General features: G+C 36.8%; 1 protein-coding gene across 1 annotated transcript in view; it reads left to right on the plus strand.

Annotated features, from left to right (window-relative positions):
- Window positions 1-16,143, plus strand: part of IPO5 (importin 5) — a 42,651-nt gene that overhangs the window by 5,412 nt on the left and 21,096 nt on the right. Inside the window, exons 3-9 of the mRNA XM_027674657.1 lie at window positions 5,817-6,009; window positions 6,507-6,609; window positions 6,853-6,949; window positions 8,000-8,104; window positions 11,194-11,316; window positions 11,403-11,523; window positions 15,184-15,271. Of these exons, the coding sequence (XP_027530458.1) occupies window positions 5,817-6,009; window positions 6,507-6,609; window positions 6,853-6,949; window positions 8,000-8,104; window positions 11,194-11,316; window positions 11,403-11,523; window positions 15,184-15,271 (830 nt within the window). The remainder of the gene's footprint in view (window positions 1-5,816; window positions 6,010-6,506; window positions 6,610-6,852; window positions 6,950-7,999; window positions 8,105-11,193; window positions 11,317-11,402; window positions 11,524-15,183; window positions 15,272-16,143) is intronic.

The raw sequence follows: 16,143 nt of genomic DNA on the forward strand, positions 1-16,143 counted from the left end.
GAGCAAGTTTGGTATTAACTGAAACATCTTAATTTACTGCACATTTGTAAAGGGATCACTTATCTTGTTTGTTGCATATCTAGTCTACTAGTTGAGACTTTTTGATGTAGGATATTTAGTTTCAAAAACAGTTTTTCATTAGCAACTGCTTAGATCTCCATTGTTTTCTGTTGTGTTTTGCTTAATGAATGGGTTCTTTCCTTAAAATGTGTAACTAATATGTGACTGTTACTGTGATGTTTCTTCAAGTTACAGTTGAGAAGTGCTTTCTGTTTTGGGATACTGTGCCTAAACACGTTAAACTTACATGTCATCTGAAACTTCTAATGCTTCTTAAATTGGAATGGGGGAGATAAGGTTACAGGTATATTGCATGTTTTATTCGGATGGCTTTTGCATTTTGTCGTGTGTGGGAAGAATATACTCATTAAGTCATCTAGCAGTATTATACGAGTGGACAGCAGTCTAAGCACTATATAAATGTTATCCCTGGGTATACAGTAAAGGTACCTTTTACTTATTCCTTAATTTTGTAAAGGCTCTCAATTTTAGCAATCAGTTAAAGTCTTGCTGGTAAAACTGTTATTCAGTTGGATATGCAGAGTGAAGAACTCCTAAACTTTCAAGATACTACAAATTTCAGAGCCACTTTGAAGTAAAAACATTTGACTTTTTTTGATTTCAGATCCAAAGTTTTACTGAACACTGTAAGGATGTAGCATGTAGAATTTCTGAACAATATTATAAGAGTATAAGTGTGCTGTTTCTCTATGGATAATGATCTCTTTTGATAGGTTGTATTCAGTTTAGAGATAGATGCCATTTGTGCTTTTTAACGCTAAGAAAGTATCAGCTTACCCATACCGATGTTTATCTACCTAGTGTTCTTCCAACAGAATCCTTCAATACTATACCAGCAAGCAGTTGCATAAGAGGTATCTGGTTTTCCCTCCTGCCCTCTGAGATGTTTTGTATGATCAAAAACTGTAGAGCAGTGTCTCCTGGATTTAAATTTGCCATGGAAAAGGTAGCTGCTGCTCCTTTTGCCTCAGAGTAATAATCAGATAATGCTATGCCATAGAAGTCATAGCTGCATTGCACATACTGCTGTTTTGAACGCATTTGTCAAGTCTGAGTAGACTACTACAAAGTCGTGCTTGTGTAAATAAATACTTGCTCCATATATCTGCTGATTTTATTCCCTTTACATCAGCTAAGGAAATAGCCCAGTGTAAAACTTGTTAAGAATCTTGCCGATGACTTGGATTCCAGCTTACAAAGTGCAAAGAAACTTTTTACCTATAGAAGTTACTCTTACTAAAGACATCAGAGGTGAACATTGTAAAATAACTTGACATTTAGCTCCACCAGTACATAAACCAAAGAAAGGTTTAAATGTTAGCTCTTAAGTAAACGTTAGGTGCTGGACTCAAAAAGTCCTGATTAATAAAACCTACAAACAACCTCTCTGCCCTATAAATCGAAGTACTTAGTAACCTTAGGGCCTAAGTGAAGTAATCCCCTATGCTTGATGTAAACATTGCATATAAACATGCTGGGAAACATTCTGTGCTGGTATCAACAGGTAGGCATTTTGTTTCTTCATATGTTTTATATAGATCCAGATGTTCAGTAGAATATTGCATGTCACCAGTGAATAGAGCTTTGCGTCTGGTATGTGTCCTCTGAGCACACTGAACGTATCAGCACCACTGAACACAGGGTGCTGGAAGGAGCTTTAGAATTTTAAAAATTCCTTGTCCAGGCTATGTGAAAGCTGGGTTCAGATCCCTCTTTATTTTGAAGCCTCTGTATTGCTTTATCTCCTCCCAGGAAAACTAGGCTGAAGAAAATACTCCATCCTGTTTGCGTGAGTTGGGCACCTGTGTTGTAGAGAATACAAAATTCGTAAAACAGCAGTTGGGAGAACCTTGGCTCTGCAAACTGTTAGCTTTGGCATTTAAATGGAGAAACGTACTCCCAGGACCCCTTGCATTTGACCATTAAGCTAGATTAGGAATAACTCCTCTAACTAACTGTGTAACAGGTTTTCTCCTAATTGGAGGCTTAACTATGGGAACATGTTTTTCCTCTGTTCTTATTTTATATTTTCCTGGTAGCAGAGAAACACTGTCCACAGAAGTGGAGGGAAGCATCTGACTTAGCAGTTGGAACACTTCGGTGGCAGATGATATGCAAGTTTGTACACCTGAGGCTGAGGAGGGGGTTGAACACAGGTCTCCAGCTTCCTGAACATGTAGTCTCACTATTATGAAGTTAGGACTCTACTACTTCCTACGCAGCTGCATTTTAAAGGGTTGAGCAGCAAGGTGATTTATATTCACAGCTTATTTGATGCATTTTATTCTCAGGACGTATCTCAGGTGTTGGAGGCTGTTCCTTTGCAGTTTTGATTTACCACATAAATCTTAGAGAGGAGCAAAAGTTCTACATTTTCTCCTACATTTGTGTTCTTGGTTAAGTCTAGGTTTGAAGGTTTTGTGTCCTAATTTACAGAGGACTGACACAATAACAAATGCTCTGTTAAACTGTTTCTGCTGTACTCCTAGAGGGCTTTGACCTCTCCCTTCCCACTCCCCATATTGTCACATGAAGAGATGTGACATCTGAAAACTGCTGCTGTGGATAGAGTCCTGTTCAGGGTTTGCAAGGGAGGATGGCAGTCCAAGGATGCACCACGGTTCTGCCTTTGAGTTGTCCGTGGACCTGAGGCACACTGTGCTTTGAATTCCACACAGCGCTAGATCTCTGAATGAGATTGTGCAAGTCCATCTTTGGACTGTGTCCTAAATATTGTTTACTTCCTTTTGTGCATGTTTTCTTCCTTGAGGACTTAAAAGGAAGAGTGAAACAAAAGTAAAAATCACTGTGGTGATGCTACACAAGATGGTCAGTCTTTTTCTTACAAAAATATGTAGGATTACCTGGACACTTTGAATACTAGAGGAGAGCATGGTATCCCAGATAGCTGTTAATAATTCTTCTGCTGCCCTGCTTAGCAAGTTGGTTTTCTTCTTGTGCCTTGGTTCCATCATTCATAAAATCCTAAAACATTTTTAAAGCCTTGTAAATTCTACAATAGGAAGTGGTATGTTGAAGTTTGAATATTATGACTACTTTCTATGTTAATAATTTTGGCATTCCATTTGTATGTGAGCATGTCAGTAATTTAGACATGCAGAAGAATCTAATGCTAGGAAAAAAATCTGCTCTTTTTATGCTTCTTTGGTAGCTGTGAGTTCTTTTTTGAGGATGTGCGCTTTATGTTGTTCCTGTTCTCATTAAAAGCTATAGCCACTAAATAGCAGGATTTTAAAAGGCTTGTTTGGCTACATATCTTGTAATGCTTAAACCTAAAAGAACCTTTGGGGTGTGTGAAAAATACATACTTTCTTAAAGCAGAAGAAACAGCCCCAGAGCTTCCATTAATCCAGCCATTTTTGTCATAATTAAATTGACAATGACAGTTTTCATATATAAGTGAATATCTACTAGGAAAAATATGCCATTTATTTATTATTAGAAGTCAATTGCTCATTTGTCACTCCGTCAAACATTTGAACTTGCTTTAGGGATTTGGGTTTTTTTTTTCCTCGGCTAGTGATGCCTCACTAGGAACTCTAACCAGGAGGTAATTCATGTAGTCCTGATCTTGTGTCTTTCTGTATGCCTTGTTACTTGTGTTTTTACTTTGCAATCAGTCTGTGTTCATCAATCTAATATTTTAAATTCTTTAAAGTTGGAAATTCTTATCTTTGTTTTCATAAAGCATGTAATCGCAAGCTCTATTCCCTGTCTGGCCACATATTATTATTTCAGGGAAGAAATTGATACAATGTGATTTCAGTCATTATCAGATGTCAGGGAATATGCACTGAAACAGGATGCTTTGAGTAAGGGGAGACATTACACCAGAGTTTTTGCCTTGTTTAGTCCCAGTAAACTTGCTCCCCAGTCCAGGCTTTTCCTATGTAAGTTTACCATCCTAATGAGGAAAAATTTTAATCTTTGCCAATATTGGTGCTCCTAGGGATAGGAGAAGGAAAGATACTATTATATTGTGGTACCATTGAAGTTTTTGGACACATTGTTAGTGAGATTCCCAGAGGCAGTGTGGAAAGAATCTCCTTCCTCATGTTCCCCATGTGACAGCCTATTGCTCAAGAGTCTTGGCTTATGGTGGGAGCTACAGCACAGGTGGACACTGTGACTCTGTTCACCTGCTGACTTCCTTGGATCTACTAGGGAAGCTCTAGTCCTACATACGTCCACATATTAGTCCACACTGGAGCTGTAAAGAAGGAGATAAGGAATGATCTACAGTTGGGTTCAATTCTAGTCCTTCCCTCCTGCTAGCTATAGAAATGCTTTGTATGCACTACTCTTTAGCTATATAGAAGAGAGCTGAGTAGGTTGGAAAAAGGCACAGTAAGTCTGGAAACTGCAGATCATAAGAATAGTATCTTCAGTGATGTTCTAGCAATACCTGATTTTTACAGGGTATGTTAGAAGTCGAGACTTTGCAGAGGTTTGTGTTTCTTTTCTATAGGTTATACTGTAGCAATGTAGTTGAGAGATCTTCTGGAAATGGGACTTGATTACTTCTGCTGCTCATTGAACACTTTTGAATTCCAAAGACTGTTATAAGTGAAATTGTTTTTCATTCAAGTATGCATTAAGTAAGAATGTCTTGGGAAAAAAATTGAGTGCATTGCATTGGATTATTTTTTGTGAGGATTTAACATGTATAAGGTTTTGTTACATGTGTTAAACTTTAGAAGTTTGGGAGGTGATTTTTAATTACTGTTTGTCCTTGTTGAAACACTAGTTGGTGAACCTTCTATTTATTAAGTTACTCAAAGAGCTTCATGTGTCTTTTTTGCCTTTACTGCAAGTGTTGCTGTATTAATTTTGAATTACTGAGCCATGTTTTTTGCTTCTTGTAGTTCTTGTAAATTGTAAATAAATACAGATATGTAAGTGATACTGTTGTAAAATTGCTGTATGCATGCAGGAAACATAGAAGATTGTAATATGAGGTATTGAAGTTCCTATGCTTACATTCAAGTTTAAAGAAAAAAGTTTCATTGTAGGCCTGCAAAATTCTAAAAGCTTTGTTTTGCGTTTAGAGTTTTTTTGGGGGGGAGTTTTTTTCGGAGAATCACAGAATATGCTGAGTTGGAAGAGACCTACAAGGATCAGAGTCCAACCCTTAGCCCTGCACAAGACCATTCTCAGGAGTCACACTATGTGCCTGAGAGTTGTTTAGAGCAGAGTTTTATTTGCCAAATTCTAACTGTAGGTTCCTGAATCTTCAGCATGGAATTAGGTTGTTTGAGAAAGTGAAGGAGGGTTTACAGGTTAATTATCTGACAGTTGTCCCAGTAAGTCACTTGTTAATTCAAAAAAACGTGTCTGGATTATAATGATCTCTGTAGGCCATTTAAAATAGAAAGAATACATGCTTTAAAGGTCTTTCAATAATACAGCTAAGTTCTTACCTTGCCACAAAATATGCCTCAGGTTCAACTATACAAAAAAGCTGAATACCTCAGTACTATGATTATTTATTTGAAGAGCTGTAATTGTCAGAAACATGGTTGTAAGCTGATGTTTCTTTACTATGTTTTTTCTTACTATCATATTTGTCATCTGTTGCTTGAGAGGTACTCCATTTACCAAATAAATCTACACAGTGAAAACATAATTTGGAAGCATGATGTCAGTTGTCTTTCCTTGTAAGAGCATGATTATCATATCAAAACACTTTAACATACATACTTCTCATTCAATAGGCTCGGCAGATGGCAGCTGTCCTTCTACGCCGCCTGTTGTCATCTGCATTTGAAGAAGTTTATCCAGCTCTGTCACCTGAGGATCAGACATCAGTCAAAAGTGAATTGCTGCTCTTTATCCAGCTAGAAGTGCAGTCCACTATGAGAAAAAAAATATGTGACATAGTCGCTGAATTGGCCAGGAATTTAATAGGTACTTTATTTATTTCAGTGGTAAAATGTTTATGTATTGATAGTAGTTGAATTTGTATCTTTGTTCTCTAGTCTTGTGTAGGTGTTTGCACATGATATGCTAACTGATTTCATGGTTTATAATAAAACCTAGTATTTGTTCACACTACCCTTAATCAAATAAAAATACAGTTCTTCAACTCTGCTTCTTAAATTGCTTGAGTTTGGGTGAGATTGTATTAAGGTTTATAAATCCAACTTTGTGTAAATTGTCTTAAATATTATGCTGAACATCTGCATCAGTTTCTTTTTTAAGTGCTGTTGTATAATAGTAAATGGAGATAACCTGTTCTGGAGTGCTTTTAGATTAAACATTTCAGCCATATTTTACCCTGTGACTTGGGCACATCTTCAGATCAGGTTTTTTTAAATGAATTTCAGTAGTGGACTTTCCTGCACAATTGTGATCTCAACACTCTTAAGTTTGCTTATCCTAAAACTTTGTTGTGTTTAACGTAGATGAAGATGGCAACAACCAGTGGCCAGAAGTTCTGAAATTCCTATTTGATTCCGTCAGCTCTCAGAATGTGGGTCTGCGTGAGGCCGCTCTACATATTTTCTGGTAAGCTTTCCGATGTTGCTACATTTTTGCAGGGTAGCCAAATCATGTCTGAAAATGTAAGAAAAACTGTCACAACTTAATTAACAAGCAATCGTATTTGTTTCATTTGTACTGTCCTATTGTGGTTTACTTAACTCTTACATGTACAGTTACAATCTGTAGCTTAAATAATGGATAAGTTTAAAATAGTAGTTAAGGTTAAACTTGTGTGATATTTTAATGATGTTTTGGTCTTATCCTCAGGAATTTTCCTGGGATTTTTGGGAATCAACAGCAACACTATTTGGAGGTCATTAAGAGAATGCTGGTTCAGTGTATGCAAGATCAGGAGCATCCATCAGTAAGACCTTTACGTTCTTTTGGGTTTTTAATATGTTCTGAGCGTAGAAACTCAGGCAAGTAGTCTCATATGTAAAGGTTAAACCATAGATTTCAACCAGAGAATTACATTACCTGAAACTGATGTACTTATGGAGTTTTGACTATGCTTACTGCAAAACAAAAGGCTCAAACCTTTGCTGACTAAAGCTGACTGGCTGGCTCATATTTGCATTGCTTAGGCCCAGACTCTTCCCTTACTGTTGTGCTTGGAGAAACGCAGTATTGGCCCAAAACAGAGCTGGGGTTTTAGCCAGCCACATTGAGGGGTCAGAAGTTCCTTGTTAAATTTTCTTTCTGGCACTCGTGTTTAACAGTGTAAGTAGCATCCTCACACGTAGCATCTGTACACGGTATGTCTCAAAACTCTGAACACACAACAGCTCCTTGAACTGTCTTTGCATGTTTTGCTGTAAGGGCATGTTAGCAAGCCTTGCTTTTCTGGAAGGCTTCAGATTTATTGATTTGTGCGGAGAATTGTACTCTGAAAATGTTTCTCTTGTAGAAAATGCTGGGCAGGGATAGGAAACCCTGCTGTGGTATATGGGTTCAGTTTGCTGCTCCCCCATGAATTACTTTTTCTGATCTTTGAAAGTCAACTAAGTAACATTTTCTAAAGTACCACAAGTCATGCCTTTAAAGAAGCATGTCTTAAACCCTTAGATCACACTTCTTGAAAAATGAGACTGTGACACTTGCATGCACATTTGAAGTTGGGATGGAAGTTGAAAACAATAGGGTTTTTTTCTCTTTTCTTTCATTAAACAAAAGCCACTAAAACAAAACTGGGGAATACTTGCCACCTCATGATAAACTTTTTGTATCATAGATGCTGAAGGTCTTCATTATTGCTTTACCTTAATTTGAAGTAAGATGTAAAATCCCATGTTAAAAACTAATTGCTATATCTGTTAGGACAATGTAGTCTCATAATAGGCCTAATGTTAAAAGAAAACAAAGACAGGTTTCCTTACCAGTTTTTCACATTTCTTTCTCCAATCCTGTCTTCTAGATCAAGACTCTGTCTGCTAGAGCTGCAGCTGCATTTGTTCTTGCTAATGAGCACAATGCTCCCCTTCTTAAACATTTTGCAGACTTACTACCTGGAATCTTGCAGGTAAGAAGCCAAACAAGTAACAATGTGCCATTACTGTCTGTACATTGACAGTATCCAAATGGAAATTGTTGGTCGGCAAATTTGTGTAGCGTGTGAATTTTTGCTGAGACCTGGATTAACTGTGTCTCTGTTAACCAGACATCAGTCACCAGCAAGATACAGTGGAGACTAATAACGAATTTTGCAAACACAAGATAATTGATGGGGTTTTAAGGAAAATAGCTCAATGCTGATTAACTTATGCAGTGTTACCTGGATAAATGAGTTTAAATTATTTGTAAGGTATTTTAAGTCAAAATGATACAGCTTTTAAGTTAACCATGATACTGAAATATAGTTTAAATATGGGCTACCCTGAGACTTCAAATAATTGGTAATTGGGGAATTCATGGACCCATGATAGCCTGTATCTCTTCACATTAGAGGAAAGCTTAGAATTATTCTGAGCATAGATTCTCAACCTGAGAACAACAGTCTTTACAAATGGTCTTTATTGTTTTTGATAAATTAGGAAATTGCAAACAAAATGCCTTTTTAAACTTCATATAATTTCTGAGGCTGGATTAGATGTCTTGGATGGATGAATCTGAGCAAAAGTTCAAATTCTAATATAAGGTTGTTTACTTTTGGGGGGAAGCCTATTGTAAACCAAACCAGAGACAGAAATGGTTTGAGCTCTGAAGGATGACAATTTCACAGTTCCCTTTCTATATCATGAAAAAGTAGTAACTAACTAGATGCCTGTGATAACAGTGATAGTGTTCAATTTAAGTGTTCTTTAAAATCACTTCTGGTGATTTTAAATTAGGCTAAAATTAGGTTAAAGACTGACTCTTTGCTACAGTCAGAACAGCAGGTTCCTGTTGACAGTGTGAGCTATAAACTTTGTATGTGCTTTGTGGCTTTACAAAAATTGTGCCAAAGCTACTGGCATCTACATGTAATTCTGCTTGATCTTAAATGGAAACTGAGAGTAATTTATTTAAATCAACTGAACTTGAAAATGGGCTATAGTGTGTATAAGATAAATGTTTTTATGTTGAAGTCACTATTAGGTGGTTAGTCCCTGTCTGTGACTTCCTCAATAACAATTGTGTTGTTTAAAAGTTGTAACTGGCTGAGAGGACCTTGGCTACATAGTACTGTATGAATGAGAGTGAGGCAGGATTTGGGCTGGGCATGCCATTTATCTTGATGTTTAGCAATTAAATGGTATACTGTTTTTAGACTTCAGACTAATAGTCCACTTTGTGTGATATAACTTTCAATGCTACTATTTTAGACTGTAAAAACACATGCACTTGGCTTCCATTTTCAAGCTTTGTTTTACAAATACACAGAGCTATGCTGTGAAATCTGTCTTTTTAAAGCACTTACTGCAAGAAGGACTAGATTTTCTGGCTGTGGTAACATAAGATGGATATGAAGATCTGAGTCTATAAATAGGAGATGGGATGTGTTAGAATAGTGGTGAGTGACCTTTGGAGACAGTTGGATGCTTTTTTTGTTGCTGTTGAAGTTCATTTTGTTGAAACACTGGCGTGGTAAAAAACCTAAAAATAAAATTCTGACTTAGCAAATCAGTCCTTTCAGTGCAAGAGCTATAATGGTTATGCTGGAAGTTGAACTTGAAGAACTAAGTTGAAACTTTTATCCAAGGGCTTAATTTTGCAGTGGAGATGAAAGCAGAACTTAACTGACACTGTGGTTGTTCTTGTTTGATACTACAGAGAAGTGCATCTGCCTTTTTGGGCTCACTGTACGCTTCAGACTTCTTTCTTCAGAAACTTTGGCTTGCTTTAAAAAACTGTCAGAGTTGCAATGTTTTTAAATACAGTTTTACAGAAACTTACAGTAAATATTACATTATCCTTTGCCAGAATCAGGATGAGTGGTAACTATTAGCCCAAAAGGCCTTAACCATGAAATATGTTTTTTCTTTCAGAACATTTCTGATACTAGAAGATGCTGCTTCTGTGTTGAAAGTGTGGGCTGGTTAAGTGGAATTATAAAAAATGTTGGATTCTGGACTTAAGTATTAAAAAACACCTAACTATTCACTTCAAAAAATGCTTCTACGTTAGGAAGACATGAAATACTTTCCTAAATTACTTTTCAGAATGTGGCTATAAGCTAGGAAAGACAGTTGCAAAAAGCTTGATTTCTTTTTCTCTTTACTGTGTCCTGTGACTGAAGGCTGAAAGGTCTTTAATTTAATGGCTCTCCAGAAATGTCTGGGAAAAAAACTATTTAATCTTGAGATTCCTGCTGTTTATAAGTGTAGATAGGCTATTAAAAGCTCTTCTCATGTAACAGGGAAAAGGGGAGTTAGGCTCATTTTCCTTCTTTTGGGCAGAGTTACCTTATTTTAAATGGACTTTGAAGTTCTCATCAAAACAGTGTTTTTGCGTGTTGGCACCTCTGATGTGTGACATTGATTCTTCCTGAGTGTCTGCAATGTTAGATTTGAACATTGTGAGCCATAACTTACTTTTAGAAAACTTGTAGTTTTGGATCCTGCGTAGTATTTCATTGTTACAGATTCATGCACACAGGCTGGCGTAGCACGGCCTGACTCTAGGATCCTGCTGAAAATGCAAAGTCTGGGTGAAGGCTTCTAATTAATTAGTCTTTTGCTAGTTCTCAGGTTACAGCTCAAGCTGTGTGCCTCCATATAGGGACCCCCACCCCAATTCACACCTCTCAATTATACCTGTACCACACATCACCCAATCCCCAACCACTTTTGGTTGGTGGTCTCTTGATTTCTTATTGGTTTTCACTGTTGCTGGGCTGGCCTTCTTCTGAAGTTACTTCATTCTCTTAGAATTGTCTCCTTGGTCCTTATCTTCTTCATTCTGCTGGTATCTGCTGGAATCAGCTAGTTCTTTGTTAGCAGCATTAGTTTCATGAAAAAGTTTGCTCTCGTCAGTTCTTGTTCTCTAAGGCTTCAGCTACTTAGCTACTGGTGCTAAATGACTGTTCAGAGAGACAAGAGTACAATTAATCAAATTCCTTCTATAACACTGGTCCGATTCATAGTGTTGTTTGTTTTTATTTAATCTTATCTTCATCTTATCTTTTTATAGGCTCTAAATGATTCCTGCTACCAAAACGATGATTCTGTTTTGAAATCCCTTGTAGAAATTGCAGATTCTGTTCCTAAGTATTTACGACCACATTTAGAAGCTACGTTGCAACTAACTCTGAAGGTAAAGCTAAGAATGTTTTTTAAAAATCACTTTTTCCATTCCAAAACTTTTGTTCTAACTGTTTGCTCTAATCTTCTGGGTTGTAGTTGTGTGCAGATACCAGTCTCAGTAACATGCAGCGTCAGTTGGCTCTTGAAGTAATTGTGGCCTTGTCAGAAACTGCTGCTGCTATGCTGAGGAGGCATACAAATATTATTGCACAAGCCAGTAAGTATTTTACTATTTTTCTTTGAAGTAGTTGTCTTTTACAGTATTAAATCGACTTTACAGATGGTCAGTGGCAGAATCATGTCTGAGAGTTGGCTAGTGCTGATAACTTCAGAAAACTCAATTCAGTGTCACCCAATGGAGAAAACCCCTTCCTATTATGACTCTTCATAAATTAATCTTATGGTTGCTTATGCAGCACCAAAAATATGAATAAAAATACAGTAGACTCTTATTAGATGTTTCCAAGGAAAATACTACTTTCATGCTTTTATGCTGGCTTTGGAAATTTTTACTGTGAAAAAAAAAAAGGTGATGCATTTAGTGCTGAAGTTCTACGTTTGAAGTTTGGTATGTAGGCCAGATACTCTGTGATGCTGGCAGCTGAAGACTGAAGGAATTCAGCATGCATGTTGAGCGTCAGTGTTGAGTTAAAGCTGTGAATTAAAAATCAGATGCTTGTATAACTACATAGAAATAATCTAATTAGTCTGTTTAACATGTAGATTGTAAATTCTTTGAAGAGGCACTTTTAAAATCATGCATTATTGTTTGAAATATTAAAAATAAATGTCTTCTGGACAACCCCAGCAGCCATACTATATGCAGTGATGTTTCTCTGCCTTTTAAACCCTTTGTGACTAGATCCAGGCACTGACACAGCAGTGTAGCCTGCTTTTCCCTACCTGTCACACTTGTATTTGTCTAGATTCTTGTTTTCTGAAACTTACATAAAAGGCAACTCTTTTTATCTGTGTGCTCAGGCTGGGGAAAGCTGTGTGTATAGATGTCACTAAGATAATCGTAAAACTTCTAGAAAACGACCTGCTTGGCTTAAGTGTTTAAACTATTGTTAAGAAGTTTGTTTACTAGTAGAATAGTTTTTTAAAGAACAGATTCTTTTAGAATATATTTTGAAATTTGAAAATTTTCAGAATACTGTATTTTCAGTCTGTCATGTAGCTTGTTGGAAATATTGACACTTGCTGACCCCACATTATTACAAGTTTCTTATCTGGTTGGGCAGCATAGTGGGAAAGTACCTCATACCTCTTCAGAATGTTTTGCTTTTCTATTGGATTGCTGTTTAGGAATGAAATACTTGTATTAAGATAAAGCACTGTAAGGGAATGAAATGCCTTTGGTTTGCAGTTCATTGTAAAATTGTTATTAATATATAGCTAAGGAGAAAGACATTTATTTTACAGAGGATAAAAGGGTAGCCAAAAAGGATTGCTTTTGTCTTGGTTTTGTGTCTTAGTTTAAAAGGTTTTCTGTTTTCATTCAACTAAAAAGTTGATAGATCACTTGATACAACTGGAACTGGGATTTAGCCAAAATTGTCATCTTATGCTGATTTAGGAGTAAGTGTGTATACTGTGTGCCAGTTAGCTGCTCAGGAGTTCCATTTGGATTCACACTTCCCTCCTGGAGCTCAATATTCAGGATAGCAGAGTGTTTTATTGCTCTTTACAAATCAGAGATGCATTTCCCTACAGTCTCTAGAAAATGAAAAGTCGTAGCATGCTCTGATAAGAAGCAGGCTTAGTGGTCTGATGCTTTACTTGTTTGTAAGCAGTCTATATACTGGCAGTAATTAAATTTTGAAGGCTTATTGGCACAGTGTTGAAACTTCAGTGCACAACTCTACATTTTTTTTAAAAAACCTTTTGTGAAACTACATTTACTGGCAACCACATTCATTTTAAATATCAAGATATACTGATGGCCAGAAGGCTTTGAATGTCTGTTCTCAACCTTGCTTGCTAGCAGCAGTGGACACTGACATCAGTTTTTGGAACTGCCTAGCATTTGTGGCAGATAATGGTTGTCTTCCATATTTCATAGGTGTTGTGATGATACATCATTCTCACGCGTGTGCTTATGCACATCTATGTCTGAAAAGCTGGGCTGTAATACTTGAGGGGGGGTTGGGGGCCTAGTAAGTGTATATAAAATTATGACATGTGGTCATCATTCTAGAGAGCTGATATTGTCCGTTAAGTTGTCTTGATACATATATAAAAGCCCTCTGAAGGTTTTTGCAGACATGGTTTAGTGTCTGTCTGAAAATACATAGCCACATCAAGCAAATCAATCCATAGTTAGATCTTTTCTTGATACTTGCCCCACAATGCTGTCAGTGAGCAGTATTTTCTTCTGTCATCGGTTGACTAGAAGTTTCTCATCTGTCCAAATGTGTGGTGGAGAGTTTGCTTAGGGTGATGCCTCTTTAGTGGTTTACAGTAGTGTAAGTATATTATGAAATACACCAGTTGCAGTATCCTTGATCAGTTCCAGTAAATCACATTAGCAGCATGGACAGTTACTGTATGCCTACCAGTTTTTCAGGTAGGTTGCTGTAAAGGACAGTTAGCTATGATGACTGTTTTCAAGATGTGAGGTAGACTGTCCTAAAAAGATTATTAAAGATTGGAGGTTGAGTATTTGACTAAAAACTTTTGTTTCCAGGTTAAAGTGAAAATTTTTACATAAATGATGTTTGCTCTGCTGGGGGAAGTTTAGGAAGAAATTTTTTACAGAGAGAGTAATCAGACAGTGGAATGGGCTGCCCAGGGAGGTGGTGGATTCACTGTCCTTGGAGGTTTTTAAGATGAGACTGGATGTGGCACTTAGTGCCATGGTCTCATAACCATGGCGGTGTTGGATCAAGGGTTGGACTTGATGATCTTGGAGGTCTTTTCCAACCTGGCTGATTCTATGATTCTATGAGTTCAAACAACTGCTGTGAGTGGTTAGTGTGTACTACAAAGTAAAGAGCACCTTACTTTGCTCTGAAAGTGCAAGGTAGACTTTTCACCCTTGTGCTTCTGAAGGCACAGGAACTGGCAGACTTAGAACAGACAAATCACTGCACTTCTTCCTACTGTGAGAACTCAGAAAAATAGGTAATGCTTATTGTATAGTAGTTTAGCATTGTGATAGAGATTGTGTAATAGTCTCTGTAAAGACTTAGACTGAGAAGAGCAGACAGGATCAATCTACAGAAATAGATTGTAGAAATAGAAAATGGTGGATTATTATTATGTGCAAATATGTTCATGATACAAAACAAAAATTTTATTAAGTGGGGAAAAAAGAAACATCAAGTTCTAAACCATTACCTTATTGTAAAACTAAAGCTTTATGCTAAGTGACCACTGTACATATAGTTAACAAATTTATCATGTTGGTGAATGTTATGAACTAAGAGTTCGGTATTACTCTTTCATAATTAATAGTCTCTTTCATCAGTAAATGTTCTAAGGATGATGTCAGAGCTTCAGCAGTACTAATGAAGTGTATCAGAGTTCTTAAAGCATATAATACTGCTTTTACCTTTCAAGAACTTTATTGAGGAATTTGCTTTTTATAATTTTCATGACTTACAAAAAATATTGCATTGTACTATGAGTCCTGATAAGAAAGATGCTCAAGTATTTTTTTACTCTGGATTTGAATGTTCTGGAAATACTTTTCTGCCAATCTGTTCTGAATTATTGGCTGATGCAGTTTGACAGACTTGGCCATCTGCTGCTGAAGGAAGAGTTATTTCTCTTCAAAAATTTTTTGAAAGGAGAAAAGTTAAAATTCATGCTTGTTTGAGAATCTATTTTGAGAAAGCAGCCTGAGTTTAAAACTGTGGTGATTTTTTTTCAGTTCCTCAAATGTTAGCAATGATGGTTGACTTGGAAGAAGATGAAGATTGGGCAAATGCAGATGAGCTTGCAGATGATGATTTTGACAGGTAATTATGAAACTAGTTGTTTCAATATATCATCAAGACTGTGGCCCATGGCAGATTTTAAGTCCAGAATGCAAATGACTGCCCTACATTACTTTTTCTTTACTCAAATGAACTGCAGTTTTGTTCCCTCAATCATGAGCAGTTTATATGTGGGTTACTTAGGTACTTTTCAGCAAGGAAGTAAACTATTTCAGTTTTCATATATTGTAATTTGACAGGTTGCATGTTCTCTTGTCTGCTGTTTTGTACTGTTTCAGCTTTTCAAACTTCAGTTTCTTCTGTCATTAATGTTACTCGGTTCGGAAGTCAGTGCCTCCTAATCTTTTAAACTGAGGGCTAATTCTGAAGTTAGCTGGAACCAAAGCTAAAGGATACTGACCTTTTTAATTATCTACAGCCAATCTCTTTGTATTTTTCGGTATCTATGCCCTTGAAAAGGTGTTATTACAGAAAAAAGCTGCCTGTCATTGGAAGGATGTCATCATGCACCATGGAATTCCTTGCTGGATTCCATCTAACTCAGAAATAGTACATTTTGTTATTATTTTAAATCCCTTTGTATGTCCAGCAGTAGCTTGGTATTATTGTGTGATAGGTGAGAAAGAGCTAAAGATGTCCAGTGATTCTGATTTGCTTATTCCTACATGCTTTGTAGCTTGCTCCAACTTTTTACTAGAATTATAGTGGTTTGTCTGCAGTGTCCTGTTACATTTGCTCTTGTCCAGCTGTAGTTAGAATGAAGTAGAAGCAAGCAGAAATAGGTTTAGGAGATAACTATCTCCACACTTCTCTAAAGTTCATTTACCAGTCTAGACACTTCTTTGACATATCTGGCATCTCCTTCCAGACTCAGATGTAATGAGTGTTTTGAG

This window comes from Neopelma chrysocephalum, unplaced genomic scaffold (genome assembly GCF_003984885.1).
Source record: "Neopelma chrysocephalum unplaced genomic scaffold, ASM398488v2 Primary Assembly neopelma1_25, whole genome shotgun sequence".
In the NCBI taxonomy this organism is placed as follows: domain Eukaryota; kingdom Metazoa; phylum Chordata; class Aves; order Passeriformes; family Pipridae; genus Neopelma; species Neopelma chrysocephalum.